The following is a 23594-nucleotide window of genomic DNA, read 5'->3' on the forward strand; positions in this document are numbered from 1 at the left end:
ATGACGTATCCTATTTTTAGGTGATAATTTATGGTGATCATCATTGAATGGTGTAAAACAAAATTGTGCAATTGTTTATTTACTGCAGAATAAAAGTTTATTTTTTAGCTTTTAACATTTTTTTTCTATTTTTTGGTTACTTTCATTGCCTGCGGATAGTCAGGGGTCCAGATCCCACCAATCGCTCTATCACAGTTCAGCCTATGACTTTCTATTCTTCTATTCCATCCATTCTCTTGTCTTCTGAGCTATGGCATTGTTGTGTCGGTGGTCTCTTGTGTCATCCGGGGGTCTCAGGACCCAGTTCCCCACTGATCTTCATGTAATTAATGTTCCTAAAAATATTTTTTTTAAATTGTTAAAAGTTTTGTTTACTTTTTCATAAAAAAAAGTAAGACCTCATATTGTTATAAAATAAATAAATGAATATATTTTTTTATATAGCGCTAACATATTCTGCAGCGCTTTACATACATCAGGAACACTGTCCCCATTGGGGCTCACAATCTAAATTCCCTAACACTATGTCTTTGCAGTGTGGGAGGAAACCGGAGACCCCGGAGGAAACCCACGCAAACACGGGGAGAACATACAAACTCCTTGCAGATGTTGTTATTGGTGGGATTTGAACCCAGGACCCCAGCGCTGCAAGACTGTAGTGCTAACCACTGAGCCACCGTGCCAACCACTGAGCCACCGTGCCGCCCAATGAGTCATCATGGCTATTAATTTGGGAAAGTGAAAAAAACATTTTTTTTTACCCCCCCCTTTCCCCCCATTAAAAAAACCTATTTAGGCTGGTGGCATTGGCATGCACGTATTACTCATCTCCATATTGTTACCTGCCACCCAGAGTATTATATACTGATATACTACCTATGTTATAGCAGATCAGGCTGCTATAGGCATCATGTCCAGTAGATGGCACTATAGCATTACACGACACATTCATGTTTTCCCCTGGACAATATGTGATATTCCTGTATATACTGTAGATTCGAGATCCTAATAGACAATTGCATAAATTGCAATTCCTCAATATAATTTCATCAACAGAAAGACTCACCTTCCCAACAATAATGACTTTGTATGCCTGTGGGTTATTTAAAGGGGTTATCCAGGATTAGAAAAACATGGATGCTTTCTTTCAGGTATTACTCAGCCCCATTGAGGTGAACGGCACTGAGCTGCAAAACCAAGCAGCTATTTGAACACCCTAGACCACTATGGTGCACTACCCTGGATCACCAACATTCAGTATTAACCCAGGATCCCAAGGTAGCTTAGTTCATAATGGTCTCTGAAATAGCTTGAAGCTGACAAGTAATTTTTACTATAAATCTGCTGAATATCAACTAATGAGAATCAGACATTGCTTTTGAATTGAGATTCAACGGAAGATAAACAAAAAAAACAACAAACTAATGAAAATGCCCTGGACACAAAAGATGGCTCCCAGTGATGTAAACTAGAAAGCGAAGGGCCCTGATGTAAAATTTGGACCTGCCCCAACCCACATATTGGTCAGATGTATGGGCCCTTGTAGCAGTCTAAATACTATAGACATGTGTTGACCTCCTTCTTTTTCATTATGTATTAATGTCCCCCATCCTATACTAATGTCCTCCATCCTGCAGCCCTTTCTAGTATATATGTTCCCTAACCTGCTAAATATGTTACCCATCCTGGTATAAAAGTCCCCTGACCCGGTAAATATGTCCACCTTCCTGGGCCCGTTCCTGGTAAATATGTCCACCTTCCTGGGCCCGTTCCTGGTTAATATGTCCACCTTCCTGGGCCCCTTCCTGGTAAATATGTCAACCTTCCCGGGCCCCTTCCTAGTAAATATGTCCACCTTTCTGGGCCTCTTCCTGGTAAATATGTCCACCTTCCCGGGCCCCTTCCTGGTAAATATGTCCACCTTCCTGGGCCCCTTCCTAGTAAATATGTCCACCTTCCTGGGCCCCTTTCTAGTAAATATGTCCACCCTCCTGGGCCCCTTTCTAGTAAATATGTCCACCTTCCTGGGCCCCTTCCTGGTAAATATGTCCACCTTCCTGGGCCCGTTCCTGGTAAATATGTCCACCTTCCTGGGCCCCTTCCTGGTAAATATGTCCACCTTCCTGGGCCCGTTCCTGGTAAATATGTTCACCTTCCTGGGCCCCTTTCTAGTAAATATGTCCACCTTCCTGGGCCCCTTTCTAGTAAATATGTCCACCTTCCTGGGCCCCTTCCTAGTAAATATGTCCACCTTCCTGGGCCCCTTCCTGGTAAATATGTCCACCTTCCTGGGCCCGTTCCTGGTAAATATGTTCACCTTCCTGGGCCCCTTCCTGGTAAATATGTCCACCTTCCTGGGCCCCTTTCTAGTAAATATGTCCACTTTCCCGGGCCCCTTCCTGGTAAATATGTCCACCTTCCCGGGCCCCTTCCTGGTAAATATGTCCACCTTCCCGGGCCCCTTCCTGGTAACTATGTCCACCTTCCCGGGCCCCTTCCTGGTAAATATGTCCACCTTTCTGGGCTTCTTCCTGGTAAATATGTCCACCTTCCTGGTATATAGGTCAACCTTCCTGGGCCCCTTCCTGGTAAATATGTCCACCTTCCCAGGCCCCTTCCTGGTAAATATGTCCACCTTCCCAGGCCCCTTCCTGGTAAATATGTCCACCTTCCTGGGCCCCTTCATGGTAAATATGTTGCCCATTCTGATATATATGTCCACCATACTGATATATATGTCTCCCATCTTTGGCCTCTTCCTGGCTAATCAGTGCTCAGCTGTCCCAGTCCCAGGGTTCATATATTCAAATATATTCACGTCTCAAACTCGCTACTACATTTGGATATAAGAAGATGAGAACTGGAGTCTCCTGATTCTCTGTGGGCCACAAGGGAAGCTTTGATTTGTATAGTGCTGGTCCTTCGGCAGCCCTGAACTGGGGACCAGTCCGGAGGGAATAAGCTCTCTGTCCCTCCCCTGGTCATTGTCAGCCGACACCAATGCCTGGAACGCTGATTTCAGCTGGCGGCCTCTGTTTGGTTGGCTGCATGTATTGCAGTGCAGGGACCTGACGGGTCTCTGCGCCACAATGCATTTCATCTGGATGTGCATCCTCAGACACACATCCAAATGAAGTAGGCACTGGGGTCAGTAGGCCCTCTCTACCCTCACACCTGGTCACAACCTCTGCGACTGCGATAGTTACGCCCCTGATAGTTTCCCTAGAAAAGATTGAAAATAATTTGACAAACGGGACATGTGAAAAGGTGTGTCCTGTAATTATCATCACAGGGGTCTACAAACTTGTAACCAGTAGTAGTAACCCAGTCTTGCAGCGCTGGGGTCCTGGGATCAAAACCCACCAAGGACAACATCTGCAAGGAGTTTGTATGTTCTCCCTGTGTTTGCTTGGGTTTCCGCCGGGTTCTCCAGTTTCCTCCCACACGCCAAAGACATACTGATAGGGGATTTAGATTGTGAGCCCCAATGGGGACAGTGTTATCAATGTATGTAAAGCGCTGTGGAATTAATAGCGCTATATAAGTGAATAAATATTATTTTTATTATTACAGGGTGAAAAGAAGTCACCGTGCTATTTGGGATCATCATCTGTACCACACTGAACATGGACCTCAAAGCTAAAGAGTTGTCTCAGGAGGTTAAAAAGAAGATAATAGACAAGCATGTTAAAGGTAAAGGCTATAAGACCATCTCCAAACAGCTTGATGTTCCTGTTAGTGCAGTTGCACATATTATTCAAAAATGTAAGATATATGGAATTGCAGCTAATATTGAAGATATGATAAATAATATGAATTGTAACAAAAGAGCCCAAAAAACTTCTAAAGGGATTAAAGGTGAACTTCAAGTTCAAGGTACATCCGTGTCAGCACGCACCATCCATCACGGTCTTTGCCAAAGTGAACTTCATGGAAAATGACTCAAGAGGAAACGGCTGCTGAAAGCAAATAATTAAAATGTGAGACTGGAAGCTACCAAAATGCATATTGACAAGCCATAAACAAAGCTGTGGACAGATGAGACAAAATTGGAGCTTTTTGGCAAGTCACATCAGCACTATGTTCACAGATGGAAAAATTAAGCTTACAAAGAAAAGAACATTGTACCTACTGTGAAACATGGAGGAGGCTCTATGTTCTGGGGCTGCTTTGCTGCATCTGGCACAGGGTGTTTTGAATCTGTGAAGGGTAAAATAAAATCTCAAGACTATGAAGTGATTCTAGAGAGAAATGTGCTGCCCAGTGTCAGAAAGCTTGAGGTACAGGTCATGGATCCGCCAACAGGATAACCCAAAATATAAAGCTAAAACCATCCAAGAATGGCTAAGAGCAATGTATTGGACTATTCTGAAGTGGCTACTATGAACCCTGATCCTATTGAACATTTTTGTAAGGATCTGAAACCTGCAGTCTGAAGAAGGCTCCTTTATCCCTAATACAGTTGGAGAAGTTTGCTCACAAGGACCTGTAGACAGGTACAGAGGCTTCATTGAGAGTTACAATTTTGACCATGTGTATGTTACGAATGACTATGGGGATAGTGGGAAATCGGGGGCCCTTAAGATGACCCTCAGACTAGGGGGCGCTGTGCTATCCCTATTCTCAGAGATACCCCTAATGATGGGAATGTCTGAGTCTCCTTCCTGGCCCTGCTCCTGACCAGCCCTGATCTTATACCCATATCACATTAACTCACAGAAATAGGCAAACAGGGGAAACCAAAACTCTGTCACACAGCACACATATGCAGAGGTAAAAGACATTAAGAGATCAGGACGAAAACAAGAGCCGGGTATAAATAAGATGACGGGTAACTCCCCAACAACACCAAGCACAAAGCAACTCTTTCTCCAGCAAGTCTGGGACACCACAACTCAGCATAAACTATAGTTGGCATAGGTAGAAGATCTCCTCCAGCCTAAAAATGAGAGGAGCATAAGTGATTGGCTTTCTTACAAAGTTACAATTGTGTGATCAGATACACCTAAAGTGCTAGCCTGTCTATGAATGAGCAGACAGCAGGTCGATGCTTTTGATCAGAAATACCAAAGCAACCACCAGACAGAGTGTCAAACTCTGCAATGTGAACAGAGCCTGACACCGCCATGACAGTTGGAATGTTTTGTGCTAAACTCCTTGTGACAGTGTACAAGCGCTTACCTAAAGAGGTGCAAAACTAGCAATCGCATCCAGGCCGTAGTGACTATGGAGGCTCAGTCACGGCACATGGTAGGTGGGGGACTTCTTCTCGTTACGCTTCTGGCTGGTTTCTGAAAGCACAGCTGATTGCAATACTGGAGGAGGGCAGGAATTTTAGGTTGTCGGGAAGCCCAGAAGTTTCATGGGCAGCCTTCCTACAGGCGCCATCTGCAAAATCAGGTGTTGTTTAGGGCATGAAACAGAACCTGGAACTCGTGTTGCGTGACAGCTTCTTCCCAACCTCAATGACAACTCACAGATATTTGTATGCATTAATATTTCCCTTTAATGAAGCAGAACGGAGTATGCCAAGATGGTGCGCACTGAACCATCCATATATCCTTGCTGCCTATGCACAGAATGTCTTGTAACACTGAGGTTTCTATTTAGGATCTCTTCTGCCATACTAAACTCATTTCAATGTGTCCCGGGCATCTGTAATGACAATGTACAAAAGCGTCTGTAGCTTTGTTATTTGCATGGATTCTTGGACGCCTGCCATTATCTGTCCACTGCCTCTTGGCAATAGGCGAGCTGGAAGAGACGGTCGTGTATGAACAGCAAAGTGCGCTTGGATTGATAATACGTATTGCAGAGCCAGGCAACTGGTGACTTTGCAGCTGTCTGTGACTCCACCGTTCCAGCAAATCCATAACTGCAAGGACTCCTGTAATGCTTTAGTCTCCTCCAGAGCATCCTTCTCGATGTATTACTATGTGACAGTATACATACAATATGGCAACATTAACCTAAAAGCAAAGGCATAACATACCCCCGAATCCAACGTGAGATCTGTACCGTGGCACCCACCTTCCAGGTGACATTTATACCAGGCTCTTTGGGTCTTCTCCAGCACCAGGACCAGGTATCTTTGCACCTTCCATGGCTATATCTCTACCTATACATGTTCTGCAGAAATCTACTTTCATTTCATACAGTAAAGGCGGCGTTACACGCTACGATTTATCTGACGATATGTCGTCGGAGTCACGATTTTCGTGATGCACTTCTGTCATCGTTAGCGACATCGTTGTGTGTGACACGAGCGACTCCGAACGATCGCAAATAGGGTGAAAATCGTTGATTCAGTTTCAAAATATTGTTCATCGTTTGGATCGCAGCAGACATATTGCTACGTTTGACACCCTGCCAACGACGAACATCCACACGACCGCCTTGGTCAAACAATATATCGCTTAACGATGTAGCGTCGTTTGTGAGATGGGTACGTATGACCGCTACAAAACGACCTATGTGCGATCTCGGCAAATCGCAACAACGATCTGGGCGTGTCACATCGCTAACGAGATCGCTAGCAATATCATCGTGTGTAACGGGGCCTTAAGAGGACCGGTCATCATGATTTAATATGTTAAAGTAAAGATTCGGCCATAACGCGTCTGATATACTGATTTATTAGATACCTGCACTGAAGAAATCCACAGCCTGGTGTTTGTTTAATTCAGTATAGACGTTTTGGTGTTCTATCCATTTTGTGCATCGGTGGGTAGGGTCTGAGGCGCAGCTGTGCCCCCCCCCCCCCCCCGACATTTATTCTAGCCTCTTTTTTTAAATTTTACACTAGCACTAGCCGCAGCAAGGTCAGCACTTGTGAATATTCATCTCCCTGGGGTCTTATGCAAAATAGGGCTGTGGGCAGCGCACGCACAGACATCCAACGGTTTTCAGCATAAAGGTCCCAGGGGCTGCATGCACAGATTCAGACCTCGGGTCAATGATGAGCCAAAATCTCAATTTGTGCATGTGCCACCTGCTGTGCCATTTGACTGAAGACTCTTGGATGTCAGTGTGCGCATGTGCTGCCAGTGCCAGTGCCATTTTTCTGAAGACTGTTGGATGTCAGTATGCGCATGTGCTGCCCGCGGTGCCATTTTTCTGAAGACTGTTGGATGTCAGTGTGCGCATGTGCTGTTCGCAGTACCATATTGTTGAAGACTGTTGTATGTCAGTGTGCGCATATGTTGCCCGCGGTGCCATTTTGCTAAAGACTGTTGGATGTCAGTGTGCGCATGCACCGTCCGCGGTGTCATTTTACTGAAGACAACTGGATTTCAGAGTGCACATGCGCTGCACGCGGTGCCATTTTCCTGTAGACCCCGGGCAGATGAATGTGCACCAGTGCTGCCTTTACTGCAGGTGGTGCTAGCACAAAATGTTTAAAAAAAAAAAAAAGAGAGGTTTGTACAAAGGTGGGAAGATTTATGAGAAGCCATCACAGTTGCCTAACTTGAATCCCCTTCAAAAAAAATTGATTAGATCTGAAAAAGCAATATTGATGACCTGGAAGCCATTGCCTATGATGAACGAGCAAAGATTCCTAGGAGACACTGCCAGAAGCTGGTGTATGGCTATGCATCATGTTTGTATCAGGTCACAACAGCCAGAGGGACACTAAGTACTAAAGATGCTAGTCATGAAGGAGGTGAATAATTCTGCCATAGTTAGTAGAAGGGGAATTTTGTGCTGAATTTGGAGAGATCACTTGCTGCATTAGTTGTATTGAGCTATTTAGACTGTTCTTGGTTGATTGCTTTATTGCAAACAGCAGAAGGTTTGGAAAATTTGCTAAAAAAAAATCAATTTGCAACGGGGAGTCGGATAGGTTTCATCGCAGCTGTAGGTATATATTATGCAAATAAATCAATGCAAAAGTGTAAATATGTGTATCAAATGGGACAAATAGTTCATATCACCCTATTTGATAAAATGTAGCTAAATGTAGTAAAGATTAAGGATATCCTCACTTTAGTGCCAAAATAGGCACACTTGGCGGGTCTGGTATTATACATGTGAGTAGACACATGACTGTATTTCTCAAGAATGAGGCAGTTATTGTCAGTTATTCCAGTAATGGGCAGTTTCCATGCCGACTGCCAAACACATCACCCTGCAATTCTGCATGCAACCACTAGATGGGGCTCTAACGTTTTCACAAAAACTCTACTTTTGTTTATATAGTTTCAATTTTCTTTCCAAATTAAAGGAAACCCATCATCAGGTTCATAGTGCCTGCCCCACTGGCATCAGGAATTGGACATTGGTTATATTATTGCAACACTGTATGTTGTATTCTAAAAGGCTGCCGGGGACTATGGGCCTGTTACATCAAGATTGGCGTGAACAAGGAGGAGATGCTGGAGTCAGACACTCTGATCCATGAAGTGGTGCATGCCTCTTTATGGATCAGGAGCATCAGACATGTGGCGTGCACTTCTGTGTGCGCTGTGCCACAAATCCTACTCCACCGACTGTCATGACGGCATCAGGATCTGTGGAGACAACAGTATCTGGCACTTTGCCTGCTAACTTCTCTGAGGTCTGTGATCAGTGCAGGAAGACTCAGGCGTCAACACACACATTGGTATGCGGGAGCCAGTCACCTTCTGTCCCCTCCTATCTATGCTGCTGATTGGACCCTTCATTTAATGCCAGATATAGTTTATCTATACTGGTCTAGTGATGTGTTGTGTTCCAGACTAACTGGTGGCTGTTGTTCTTTAGTGCTGTGGTGTTAACCTTTGTTGTCTTATTGTTGCTGCCTTCCTTCTCTTGCTTTTCTCTTTTGTTTCTTACAGTTTGTTTCTGCGAGTTTGCAGTGTGTATGAGTTTTGTTTTTTTTCCAGGTTTATATTTATCTGTGTTACCATCTCACTTCTGTCCCTTCCTTCCCTGGTTGGGGAAGGGGACAGGTTTGTTCTGGTCAGGAGAACTGCAAGGTACGAGACTCTGGCATCTCCACCATCAGGCGTAATCCAGAGGCTAGGGATAGCCTAGGCTCCCCTAGCTTGAGCAACAGTATTGGACCCCCTGTCCCTTGCTATCCTAGTCACATTATGACAGATTTGTTGTATAACGACCGCCACCGCTTGTCATGAATTTAATGAGCGGCAGTCACCATGCCCCGTCCCACCTACACCCACTTTGTCCTAGCTTGAGAACGCCAAAAGTTGCATCATTTTAGCTCAGTCTCCAGTTGCACCAAATTATGCAACTTTTCAAAGTTTTGTATGATTCTGGCATAGAAGCTTTGATGTATTGGGCCCTATAGTATCGTCTCTGACTTGTCCAAGTCAGGTCCCCAATCTCTGCTTCCTCTCCTGCTCCCCTACACGGACATGTCTCCCTATACACCTTTAGAGAGCAAAAACCCTCCATAGACCGCGATTCACATAACAACCACTGGGCTACAGACACATTTAGCACAAACATCTCCCGACAGACTATCATAAAATTGTGGGTTTTTTTTTTTGTAAAGCTGGTATGTTAGAATTTGCCAACTCAAGAGGAAAGATAATAAAAGACACGTCTATACTTTTGAAGTTGGGGAAAGCTCCCTGAGCCAGGGTACAAATTGGCTGCTTTGTTATTTTACAAAATTGGCCAATAAAAAAAAAAAAAATAAATAAAAGTCCTAATCAGACAATGTGATCGTGACGTGTGCGTCTTCCATAACAGACCGCTCAACGTGACGTGAACTGCCAAGCTTCCACAACATGCTGGACTTTTCTTAGGTTTTCTTCTCTTAACCTCTTATAGTTTTTCTTCTGGTTTCCATAGAACAGTTGTAGCAACATTTCCTACAATGACTTGTGATAAAAAAAAAAAAATATATGTGAAAAACAGAAGTAAAACTATATACCATATTAGACACAATTGATAGGCTTCTCCATGTGCAAGGATTCAGTCTGCTCCTCTACAGTTGGCCAGATTAGACAGCTGTTGGCCGACAATTCTCGCTAGAAAATTCCCCTTATATTGGCTCAGCTCGGATGAACTCCTTTTTGCATTGGCTTATCACCCGGAGAACAAAAGGATCCGCTGTAGAAAATCCATCTCATAGATCGTTCTTTCCCCTGACAAATGAGATGGGAGGCCCCCATAAACTTAAGATGGTTGACAGACTCTGAAGGACGGCTCTGACACCGGGGCGTATGGGCGCCACGCTCCTTCCCGAAGGAGTCTCCATGTACGGGTGTGACTTCCAGTGGGGTGCATGATGCTGACTGGTTACTTCAGGCTGCTGTTAATCACCTCACTGCTGAACCTTGTTGTAGGCAAAATATTAACCTACACAACACCAGAGCTCACTTGCCAACCTAACTTGTTCAGTTTATTCTTCACACCATTATGACAGACATGGCCTCACTCCTCACGGTTCTAATTCTGTTTCTGGGGTAATCTTTCTCAACCTGTTCCTTGCTATGTTGGAAATTGTCCTCAAGCTGCTGGATCTGTGCCTCTTTTCCCACTCTTCCTTACACCTTCGTCCGCTTCTGGGCCCCGACAGCTTTTCTAGTCGCACGACTCTCTAAGCCCGCTACTGGGGTGAGCCGTAGGCTCCGGCCCTCTTGAGGTTACCTCAGGGTATCTGACAAAATGGCCACATCTTTTCTTACTTGAACCCTATCCACAACTAGAATCCCATGAAGCCCGCACTATTAAGCAACCCACTTGCCACCTGTCAATCCTTCTCTACCTCAACTTAACCCTGTCCTAACTGATATCTAATCTACAGCTGCTCCAGCCTGCCCGCTAGGTAACGCCGCCTAGTAAACAGCCCCTGATCTACATCTATAACCTACAGTCCACTAACAGAATTTACATGTTAAGACACATTTATAACAATCAACATCATATATGTTTAGTACAAAACACCTTTCGCAGCACAGGTAGACCACATAGAGCATCAAACAACATAGGAACTCGACCATCTCTACAATACTGTCAGGGTTAGCTGACTTATCTAATGTGCATTGAAGCCTAAAATCTAAACTTGTCCGTTGCTCCATGGCACCCAGCATCCTTAACATGAACAAACCCAGTTTAGTATTTTTCTTGCAGTGCGTTCTTTCTTTATAAACCCATTCATCAGCCTTGTTGTTCCTCAAGACTGAGGAAGGAACAGCTGTTTTAGTGCCTCACTTGCATAAAATAGACAAAATTACCGTGTTCTTCAGATGGATCTTATAATTGCACCTAAGCCCCAAGCCATACCCAGATTTCACCGCATGGAGTGGATGACCCAGAGATGTCCTGGTGCCACAGTCGAGTTTTTACGGCTGCTCAGGTGCTGTAGACAAAACATAAGATACAGGAAGAACGAGTTCCGCCGGACAGCCCTCATGAATTTGAGAAGGAGATGACATTGCTTTGACCCTTCGTAAAAATCTATTTTAGTTATGTGTTATCTAGTCATTCCGCTGCTTGCCAGCGTTCTCCTGACTGCAGAAATACCCAGGACAGAGGTGACATGATCGAGCAAGCGGCAGGGAAGTCCCAGCATTTCTAGAACCTACTGAGTAGCAGCCGGTCATAAGGCAATGTTTTGATTCCGGTTGTGAAATAATTTGCCTCAACGTCTGAATTCAGGCATCTGTATATGCACGGGCCGGACATGGACCTCTTGACCTGAACTTGGCAGACTCATATACGGAGGTGACCCACGACCGGTCCGTGGATCGAGGTCCATCCTCGGAGTGTGAAAACTGGACGTCTAAATTAGGTCTAACCTTCAAACAAGTGTACAAATTAGACTCCTTTACATTTTGTTTTTTTTGTGGATATTTTTGGAAGCGGGTCAACTCCAAAATCCTCGTTAAAAGAAAAAAAAAAAGAAATGAAATTATCCACATTGCTGTTTATATGAAGTTTCCTTCTAAACATTTAGTTTTCTCTGACATCGCGTGCACACTGAGTATTTGGGCAGTTTTTTTACCTCAGTATTTGTAGCCAAAATCAGGAGGGTATAAAACAAAATGCAGAAATGGTGCCCGTGTTTTTATTATACTTTTTCTAGTCTTGACTCACAAATCTTGAGGTAAAAAACCTCACCAAATACTCAATGTGTGCACGTGGCCTGAAGAAGAGGTTTTACAAACTGCTTTATGCGAGGAAAAAAAAATAAATACATTTTATGTCACATGTTTAAAGTGGATTCTGATGGAATCCGCTCCAAACTAGGGATTGTCCAATCGGAGGGCTGCAAATAGGAAGGGAACGAAAACCCCTCAAATGCCAAATTCCAGAAAAGAAAAAGAAAAAAAATTCTCAAAAATGGAGCATTTCCTGAAGAAGTTTCCGCAAAAATAAGATTAAAGGATTTATTTTTCTAACTTCTCAAAAAAACTCAGACATGGAATGGTTCCCAACGTGTGCTCTGTACTTGTAACTAGTAATGAGCGAGCACTACCATGCTCGGTACTCGTAATTAGTGATGAGCGGGCACTACCATGCTCGGTACTCGTAATTAGTGATGAGCGGGCACTACCATGCTCGGGTGCTCGGTACTCGTAATTAGTGATGAGCGGGCACTACCATGCTCGGGTGCTCAGTACTCGTAACTAGTGATGAGTGAGCACTATCATGCTCAGGTGCTCAGTATTCGTAACTAGTGATGATCGGGCACTACCATGCTCGGGTGCTCTGTACTCGTAACTAGTGATGAGCGGGCACTACCATGCTCGGGTGCTCAGTGCTCGTATCTAGTGATGAGCGGGCACTACCATGCTCGGGTGCTCTGTACTCGTAACTAGTGATGAGCGGGCACTACCATGCTCGGGTGCTCAGTGCTCGTATCTAGTGATGAGCGGGCACTACCATGCTCGGGTGCTCAGTACTCGTAACTAGTGATGAACGGGCACTACCATGCTCAGGCGCTCAGTACTCCTAACGAGCAGTTGGATGGTTACGACTTGAGTACCCGAGTATAATGGAAGTCATTGGGGGACTTCAGCCTTTTTCCGGAAAATTTCCAGGAAAAATGTTCGAGTTCCCCATTGACTGAGTCACATCCAACTGCTAGTTCAGAGTATTGAGCATGGTAGTACAGGCTGATCACTGTTCCGGAGTAATCCATTAGATCTTCTTGATCTTTCCTATATGTGCAATTAAATGATTACAATAAAATAGCGGACGTGCTGTACAGATGGAAGCAGTAATGTGGTCACAAAAACCCTAGTCTGGCTTTGTAAGGCTTTAAAAACATGGGCCTGCTTTACCAAAAACAAACCCTGTTGCCCGTAGCAACGAACCACAGTCCAAACACCACTCTTTGATAATGAAAGCAGCCTTGTGATTGGTTGCTATGGACAAGGACAGGTTTCTGCTAGACAACCAGATTTTTCCAAACTTTGCATTGTCCAGAACAACCAATCACAGCTCTGCCTTCATTTCTTAAGCTGCTGTGGAAAAATGAAAAGCTTTTTTTGTGATTGGTTGTTACAGTTGTCCTTGACCATAGACGGTTTTGATAAATTTGTCATACAACTATTGGGTGCAGTCTTTGTAAACAATTCCTTAAGCTTTTACTCTCCATTGTCCACAGGTGAGGCGTGATGAAGCAGTCCCCGCAGCAAGGGGGCGCCACAGAGGTGTAACATTTTGAAAGGCATTTTTACTAAAGGGGCATTTCTACTTTTTGAAGGGGACACAATACTTGCCTTGTCTGGGGCACTGCCAACCCACGCTGTGCCATTGTCACCGAACACTTTGGGCCTCTACATAGATATAGCATAGTATAGTTCTCCTGATGAACCATCTCACTTACCTCATGTGCAGGGCATTGCAGGACTATCCATAGTTACGACAATGCATATAGTCACAGTAAGGCTATGTGCGCACGTGTGCGCTCTGCACTGCACCTAAAAGGTGCGCTTCAGAGCGCAGCTGAAAAGCTCCGTTCTGAAGCGCATGGTGCCGGCGAGCACGTGCTCTCTGCCTGCAGCTCCTGCCATAGACAGAGCAGGGGCTGCCGGCAAAGCGCACGGAAGAAGTGACATGTCACTTTTTAGAACGCAGCGATTCGGGCAGCAGCCAAACCGCTGCGTTCTAATATGCCACGTGCGCACGGCCCCTGCACAATCTCCATAGATTGTGCAGGGGACGCAGGACGCATGCAGTTACGCTGCGCTACAAAGCGCAGTGTAACTGCATGAATTACGCACACGTGCGCACATAAGGCTTAGGTATCCATGGGTATGAACACGAGCAACTAAGGTCCTGCAATGCCCTGCACTTGAGGTAAGCGGCAGTGACTCAGAACAACTGTACTACATTTCTAATGGGAGGTATTTGCTAATAATTATATCTACTACATATTAGGATAGGATCTTGGAGATAGATATACCACTTTAAAAAGAAAAAATAAAGAAAAAAAGTTGCTTTGTGCCAAAAATATCCCTCCTTAAAATTTTACATACAGACTCAATTGACTGATGAATGTCCCCATATGTTGGAGCTTGTCAGCTGCTTGGTCATCCAGGTGTTCTAGAGCCGCAGCTGCAGGGTCTGTGTAGCTGTTCTAGAGCAGCAGTTGCCAGGGTTCGTCCAGCTGTTGTAGAGCAGCAGCTGCTGGGGGGGGGTCAGCATCCAGCTGTTCTGGAGCAGCAGCTGCTAGAGGAAGGGGGTGTCTGGCTGTTCCAGAGCAGCAGCTGCTGGAATCATCCAGCTGTTCCACAGAAGTAGCTGCAGGAGTCGTCCAGCTGTTCTAGTGCAGGAGATGCTGGTGGTGATGGGGTGGGGTTGAGGGTATCGTCTAGCTGTTCTAGAGCAGCTGGAGTTGTCCAGCTGTTCCAGAGGAGCAGCTCAGTCACTGTTGTATCATTCCAGCTGTCAAAGCTCCTATATGACTGCAACATACACAATATACTATTCATGATTTCAAAAGGAACATCAAAGGGGGCAGAGCAGGGAGAAAAAAAACCCAAAAAAAAACAAACAAAACAACTTGTTAGGTTATGGATTGTGATAATTGGATTTGTGCCTTCTTCCAACCTTAAAACTATGAAGCTGAACAATCACTTTCTTGCAAAAAACAGCGCCACAATCATAGACAGGTTGTTTGGTACAGAGCTGCAAGACCAAACAACTCTGATGTGTGGTACTATTTTCAGGAAAGAAAAAAACAAATTACTTCTATTTAGCTTTAATTTAGTAAAAACAGGTAAACTATACCAAAATTTGTAGTGATCTCCATAGAATAGAAAAATCTTGATAACAGTGGTCCTCAAGGAAGCGCCCAGTTGGCTAAAAGGATGGGATTCACATACAGGGAAGAAAACAGAGGTGCAGGAATAAAGAAAAACAACATCAGATTCAGAACTGCGGCCTTAAGTCCAGGAAAGTAAATTACATATTTATGGCAAGTCCTCATTATAGAAGTATTCACATCCAAATATTGTAATCATCATATTATATAGCACAATGTTCTTACAAATTTCTAATTTTGCCCTTCTACCCAATTAATTCTTCTCTTTTCCATTAGGGCTAGGATATCCCATGATTAAAAACAGGCTGGCTGAATCTTCAGCATTATGTAGAAACGGGAAGTCTTTTTTTCTTCAAAAGTCATCATTAGAGCTACAAAGTTTTTTCAGTGATCTAGATTTGTAGTTCCAATACTGACTCATGCAGAGAAAAGAAACTTTCAGTTTCTACATAGAGCTTAGATGGATTCAGCTAGTCTGTTTTTAATCACGTGATGTCAGACCTAATGAAAAAGAATAATCTGGGTACAAAGGCAAAATGAATAATTGTAAGTACACAGCGCTTTATAACATGATGACTGCAATATATTAGGTGGATGAATATTTAGATGGTCGTGCTTAAGTCATTGAGGGTTTTTTTCCCCATTGTGTAGCAAGTTAGGATCTATATGCCTGAAGGTGACCATATACATTTAAGCACCTCTCCAGTGTTTTATTTCACCACTGTGTGGTGGTTTAAATGTCAGTCCCCTGCCCCTGGTCTTATACTCACCTGCCGCCGTCTTCATATGTCTCCAGCATTGCAAAGGTCTGTTTCCGGCGATTTGTGACTCATCGGCATCTTCAGGTGTTTCATGGAGCATGCCAGTGGTCACAACTCAATACAAGTCTATGAAAACCTTGTTCTGGCTCTCATAGACTTGCATTGAGACCTTGTGAAGTAACTTCTGGCAAGTCAAAAGTTACGAGTACAAGATAGCACCGCGGGACCGAAACGGCGTCGGTAAAAGTTAAAGCTGCCCAAGGCGAGGGGGAATTTGATTTAAAGCGCTACTCCAGGACTGAAAAAAAAAAGAAAAAAAAAAAAAAAAAAAAAAAAAAAAAAAAAAGAGAAAACCCCGCTGGAGTGGCGCTTTAAATCAAAGTCAACCATACTAGCAATTTCGGCAGCCCAACAGTCCTTTTTTAATATCAGATGCTAGGAAGAAATAAAAAAGGGTGTTTAATCCTTAGTCCGGTGTTCCCAGGAGAGAAGCTGATGGCAGAGGTGCTTACCAGCGCCATATCTGAATCCTTTCAGTTCTGTATCAAAGTGGCCTCAGGCTGCCAGATGTCACCAAAGCAAGAGCAGCCATAGTTAAAGGGATAGTTCAAGCTAATTAAAAAAGTTCACAAACTTTTGATCTCCAAGTTACGGCCGTGAAAAGTGCAGCTGTTCCAATGCCCTGATGCGTGGTGAGATATGTCAGTAAACAACATCACCAAGGAACACATCACCCGGAAAACAGAAGAATCCCTTTTGGTGGGTGGAATGATTTTCAATATTTATTTAACTAGTGAGGTCACTGAAGAATATGGCATTTTGAACTTTAAAGTAATTTTTTTCTCTAATTATTGTATTTTCTATACCGTGACTTACTTGTTTGTATGTAAACCTCCTGAATTGTAATATATATTATCTATATTTTTTTTATTTATTTTTTTAAAGCACTTTGCTGTCATAATATAATAAAAATTTTGAAGTATCGTATTTTTCAGATTATGAGACGCACTTTTCCTTCCAACAAAATTGGAAGGAAAATGAGGGGTGAGTCTTATAATCCAAACGGACCTTACCGGGAGGTGGTGGAGAGGGGATCACAGGAGGCAGATGCTGCGCTGGGGCCGTTGCAGCAGCGGGCTTCGAGGCAGAAGCATCCTGAAACTGTTAGTTCAAATAACGCCGCCTGGTGGCGGTGCGTGCGCAGATAGAACTCTCCTCTCAAGATCTCATCTGTGCACGCGCTGCCTCCAACCCAGTGATCTACCAACAGCGGATTAAAAAAAAAAAAAAAAAAAAAAAAAAAAAAAAAAAAAAAGGTGCCCAGAGGTGACGCATGAGCAGATACGATCTTGGCTGGTCATTGAGCTGATGGCGCATGCGCCAACAGCTCAATGACCCGCCGAGATCATATCTGCAAATGCGCCAACTCCGGGCGACATTTTTTTTTTAATCCACACCGCCGACAGTTTCTGGAAGTTGCCTACAACAGCATCTGGGACACCCACCGCATAGACCCGCAACACCACCGCCCTTGCCTCCTGTGACCCCGCTCCACCCATGCTGCTATCCCCAACCTGGTAAGAGACCACCGGATTGCAAGACGGACACCCCGCCTTTTTTTTTTTTTTTTTTTTTTTTTTAAACACACTTTAGCCTTCATTCCTTCTTACATCAAACGGAGCACCAGTAAATGGAGCACCATGAGATGCTTCGAATAAAAGGAAATTATTTGCTCTATTCCAAGACGACCCTGAAGTAAAAGTGTTTAAGATCAGTCAGCCTTGTTGTATCGTAGTAAACATCCGTTTTTATTAATCATAAAAATATATACACACACACGTAATTCAAAGCCAAAATTTCTCCAAAGTTAAAAAAAAAATAAAAACAAAATTTATAAAACAGATTTAGATTTTATTTTTTTGGACAAAAAAAAAAAAAAAAATAAAGACATCAATCCTATTCACGATTGTCAGTTTAAACACACGCTGGAAATAACAAAAATAAAATAAAAAAAAAAAAAAAAAAAAAATTGTACAAATTAAACACCACGCAAACTAAAAAGGTAAAAGAATTACAAAAAAAACAAAACTGTAGAACAGCAAAATATTTTCTTATAAAATATATTCCAAGCCAACAGGTCTGTCTACATATTATATAGTATAAAACTTTATACAGAAATAATTAGTGTTTTTTTTTCTCTTTTACTTATATATTTTGTCACCTCAAGAAGAACTAGGAACTGATAATTTTCAGTGATTTCACAGCATTGGTGTGATTCTATTTCACATCCAGTGTTAAAAACCCATGAGCAGCTCTGCAGAGCAGGTACAGATACAAAAAAAAAACAAAAAAAAAACACAAAAATCAAAAAACAATTACAGATTTATTATACCCAAACTGCATGTGTGCAATGTGTTCAAAAACAAATGCTATATGCAAATTTGTTTTCAGCTACCAAAAAGATATCAGTGTTATTGACTCCAAAAATAAGTGCAAATGACATTGCTATTAAACAAACAGGAAAAAAACAAAAAGGTAATTTGGACATTGCACAACTGGATTTATATTATATCATTTTTACCTTTTCTTTTAATATCATAGTTATGTCCACACTCATCCGGATGTAAACTTTCCTTGTTGTTTGCCAGTGTCTAATATTAAATTTACCATGTTTTATCAAAGTATACATAAATTAAATATAATAAAACAAACATACAGCAAAGCTCTCATTGCAGGGGATGATCGCTCGACGTTCAAAAGAGTAAATTAAAAAAAAAAAAAAAAGAAGAAGAAGAACACAACTCTAAATAGAATCTCTACATTATAAATCATTTCACTTCAAATAAAAACTAATAAATACTATATCAAGTACCGTCAGGAAAAAAAAAAAAAAAAAACAAGGAAAAAGAAAAGACAAATAAAATAACTTAATTTTAGTAGGGTTTTTTCAGTGCTATTTTTTTTTTCAAATCACAGCAAAATAACATAACTAACCAGTAAATAAAATCATTGTACCTTGTTCAAGCCTAAGAAAAATGGTGGTCACCCATATTAAAGAAAGTAAAAATGACTGAGTGTATATATATATTACATACACCCACATATACCTATAATATATATATATATATATATTATATATATATATATAATATACACACTTTTCTATATATTATACACATACCCCAATATTTTCTAAATATATATTTAGAAAGTGTATATATAGAGATTATATATATATATATATATATAATTTTAGAAAATATACGGGTATAATATATATAACTGTATATGTGATAGATACACACACACACACACCTATATTTTCTAAATATATATTTATATAGGTGTGAGTGTGTGTGTTTAATATATACTGAATAAATATATATATTTACACACACGCTTTTTTATATATATTATACCCGTATATTTTCTAAAATTATATATATAATATATATATATATATATATATATATATATATATATATGACACGGCACACATTTTATAATTATATATATTTAGAAAATATAGGTGTGTATATATCACATGTACAGTATATATATATATATATATATAATACAAAAAATATAGGTGTATGTATGTAATATATATTTTAGAGCTGTATATCATACCTTCAACATGAATGTAACAGCAGTTAGGGAGAAAGTCACATCTGAACACAGAACAAGAGCGATGTGGGGGTGTATAAATATATTTCCTCACATTACATGGACATTTGGGAATCATTAAGCTCAGTTAGGGGCATCTGCTATTATTTTTGTCATTGCTGTTACAGTGCCTCACTCGTTTTGTAAATGCCAATGAACTCTCAATAAATATATATACTTTTTTGGCATAAGCCGGCCATTGGAAATTTAAAAAAAAAAAAAAAAAAAAAAAATAATAATAAATAAAAATACCTATATTGTTCTATGAAGAAAATGGGACGCTTCCCTTGATGGAAGGGGGTTTTTATTCTCGATTTAGGACTCCCCTTTCCCCCTCGTCCTCGTCTCTATTTACATAGGACAATAATAAGGTCATGCTGATACAAACACGCTGCAGCCCATAGCAAAACAATAAGACCATTGTTACCTTCATTCTAGATGGACCGGAGTCAAGTAGCTAGAAACTTGCTAACTTTTTGGGGGAGTTACTATTGATGTTTTTGAATTGCCCCTACCCCCCAACGCCCTATTGGTTTACAAATTGACGGACCCGAGTCAAGTAGCTAGAAATTTTCAAATTTTTTGAAGTGTGTGGGGGGGGGGAAGGGGGGGGGGGGGGCGGGTGTTCATTACTATTGATGTTTTTTTAATTCCCTCCCCCCCAGTCACATTGGTTTACAAATTGACGGACCGGAGTCAAATAGCTAGAAATTTGCTAACTTATTGCTCTTGGGGAAGTGGGGTGTTTACTATTGATGCGTTTTTAATTCCTCCTCCCCCACTACGACCCATTGGCTTACAAATTGACGGACCAGAGTCAAGTAGCCACAAATGTGTGCATAATTCCCCCTACCCCACCGCGCCTCATTGGTTTGCAAATTGATGGATTGGCGTCAAGTAGCTAGATATTAGCTAACTTTTTTTTTGGGGGGGGGGGGATTTACTATTGATGATTTTTTAACCCTCTCCACCTTCTTCCCCCGGTCACGTTGGTTTACAAATTGATGGACCGGCGTCAAGTGCCTAGAAATTTGCTAACTTTTTTTTTGGGGGGGGACTACTATTGATTTTTTAACCCTCTCCACCTTCTTCCCCCGGACAGGGTTTACAAATTGGACTGACCAAGAGGCAATCTCTTATTGGTTGCCTGTGGGTGATATATACGCCCTTTAAGACTTTGCAGAGGATCATGGGAGTATAACCAGCTTTGTCGAATACTATAAGCTTTAAGACATTTGTCATCACACCAGTTAAACATTGAAAGTACAATGTTTCCTAAGTGGATTGCAACAGATCGCCGTCATCGGGCCATCAAGTCAACGAAATTCTATATCGTACAACTGTCTTAGATGCAAATACCAAACTCTTCATCTGCTTCAGATGAGGTAACACATAAGGGATTCATTTACCAAAACTGTCAGAAAAAAAAATAAAAACCTGGCCTTGTTGCCCCTAGCAACCATTCAAAAGCGCAATTTCAAATCTGAACATTCCAAATGGTTACTAAGGGCGACAAGGATTGTTTGTCTGTAAGAGAGCCTTGATAACTAAGGCCCACGGTCTTATACTGTGCTCTATGCACTTTTATATTAATAAATTGAGCCAAAATGAGAACAATTCATCAGGCGAACAAGATAAACGTCGTCAACCGGGTACAGAAAACATTATATTAGAAGTTTTTCTTAGTCAATACTTCGAAGCAACCAAACATTTTTCAAAATGTTCAATACTTTACCTATACCAAGGACCAATACTGCGGACTGAAATGTGCATAGAAGACTTCAGTCTATGAAGAAGACACGCTGTTTGCAATTAGGCAGATGTAGCAGAGCTGAAAATGCCGTGCGTTGGGTTGAGCTATTGATAAGTTAAACACAATATGTTGTATATTGATAGTCTCAGCTCTGATTCATCTGCAGGGCAATAGAGACATTATATAGGTAGTTCTAGTACTGAGTGCATATGTTAGGGGGGTATTTTTATTATGCATTTTAATTTATGGAGATTTATTGACCCCTTTTTTCACATTTGTAGTCTGCCACATTCTTATAAAAAAAAAACAGCAGAAAAAAAAAAAATATTAAATATATATATTAAATAATTGTCGGGGTGGGGTGGCACCTTGGAGGAGGTCTGTGTCATTCCAGATTATTATTACAGAGCTCAAAATGGATCAAACAATGAAAATTGACCTTAATTATTATTACTACACAACCAAAGACTTGACTAGGCCACAGTGAAACTTACGGATGTGTCTGTACAAGTCACCCGACTGGGTGAAACGTCTCTCGCACCACTTACACGCGTGTGGCTTTTCCCGCGTGTGAACCACAGCGTGACGACTGAGGTTGTGGGAATATTGGAAACTTTTTCCACACTGGCCACAAGTATAAGGCTTTTCTCCAGAGTGCGTACGTTCGTGTCTTTTTAAAGTATACATACACGAGAAAGTTTTGCCACATATCGTACAGGTGGGGACAGAACCATCCGGAGACATCTTGATCCGAGAACCGTCTCTGTCTCGGAAGTGAGAGCTGAGATGAAGTTGAAGAACGTGAGGACTCGGGAAAACTTTACTACACAAAGGACATATGCAAATCTGTCCCGGGGACACGAGGACGCCTGACGTGGAAAGATCGGACGAGTCCATGTCATCTTCACTCTCGTCTCGATCGTGATACAAGTCCTCTTCCCTAACGTGAGAATTGCCATTTCCTGTGAACATGTGTCCTAACCCTGTCATTAGGTTTTTGGCCGAATTCCCAACGTGTTGACTCTTTGGACTCTTTGCTTCACTGTCCTCCTGTTCTGACAGCAAGCCTTGTTCATCTTTAACAAGTGGCACAGTGCCCTGCTGCTGGCTGTCGGAAGCCAGCTGTCCAAAGACGTAGGAGGGGTGTAAGGAATCTCTCCCAGACATTGGCTTGAAAGACAAATCCAGAGCACAATCCCCATCACTTGGAGGCTGTGTATGGTTAGCAGATCTCTGGGACAAAGGGCATGAAGAACTATTAACACTGGCCTTTGTTTTTCCAGCTGCTGTCTTACATGACACGGCCTCTGTAGAAACCGAATTGACACCTATCAAGTCTGGAGACCAGCCTGGAAGTCCACCAACCTTTTCTCTCCAGGTTCCTTTCTCACATTCAGCGTTAGACATTTTTTCTTTATCCCCGGTCTCCAGGATACATCCACGGGGTCCATCCATATCCAAAAAACCATCCTCCTTTTCTAAGTCAGACCCGTCTTCGGTTGCTTTCTCTCCCGAATTGAGTTCTTTATCTTTGAGCTTGCCCTTGCAGACTTTTACAATGTCATACATGTGAAGATAGCTCGCCGCGGCCAGGACGTCTTCTACCGGGAGGTTGTTGAATTCCAGCTTTCCTTCATACATGAATTGGAGCAGCAGACTGAATGCCGGGGCCGTGACAATGTCACTGTTCAGATGTACAATGTCCCTTTTGTCTAGCTGGTCCCTGTAGAAAAGATGGAAGTACATGCTGCAAGACGCCAATACGGCTCTGTGAGCCTGGAACTGAGCTTCCCCAACTAAAACAGTACAGTCACACAGGAAACCCTGGTGACGCTGCTGACTCAGACATTGCAGCAACTGGCGGCTATGGTCTGGAAACTCCATTCTTCCTTCATAACCTGTTTAAAGAAACAGGAAAAACTTGAATGTTACAGTAAACCAAATCCTCTTAAGCAGCTGCAATAAACTAATCACGCTGCGGCAACATACGGAAGAAAAAAAAAAACCCTAAGCACATAGCGTCCACTGCTCATTTCTCAATGGCAGGTTGCATTTTTAAAAAGAAGCCTCTTATGTATAACTGCACCTGCCAGGAACAGGAAAAACTTGATTTTAAATAAACAATGGCTTCCAGGAGGCAGTTTTCAAAGCTTTGTCCCCCTCCTGGTCAGTGCAGCGATCAAGTAGT

The 23594-nt window shown here is 42.2% G+C and overlaps 1 protein-coding gene across 2 annotated transcripts; it reads right to left on the minus strand.

Annotated features, from left to right (window-relative positions):
- Positions 1–114: 114 nt before the first annotated feature.
- Positions 115–23298, minus strand: ZBTB42 (zinc finger and BTB domain containing 42). 2 transcript variants are annotated; one of them, XM_075331116.1, is made up of 4 exons: positions 21901–23298; positions 4133–4200; positions 3899–3956; positions 115–335 (listed from the first exon to the last, which is right to left on the minus strand). In XM_075331116.1, the coding sequence occupies exons 1-4, from the start codon at positions 23288–23290 to the stop codon at positions 319–321; spliced, it is 1533 nt and encodes a 510-aa protein (XP_075187231.1). In that variant the 5' UTR covers positions 23291–23298; the 3' UTR covers positions 115–318. The 2 variants fall into 2 exon arrangements, with proteins under 2 accessions (XP_075187231.1, XP_075187230.1); XM_075331115.1 differs by having other exon boundaries at positions 3899–3959.
- Between the last annotated feature and the right edge of the window lie 296 nt (positions 23299–23594).

The sequence above is a fragment of the Anomaloglossus baeobatrachus genome, chromosome 12 (assembly GCF_048569485.1).
Source record: "Anomaloglossus baeobatrachus isolate aAnoBae1 chromosome 12, aAnoBae1.hap1, whole genome shotgun sequence".
In the NCBI taxonomy this organism is placed as follows: domain Eukaryota; kingdom Metazoa; phylum Chordata; class Amphibia; order Anura; family Aromobatidae; genus Anomaloglossus; species Anomaloglossus baeobatrachus.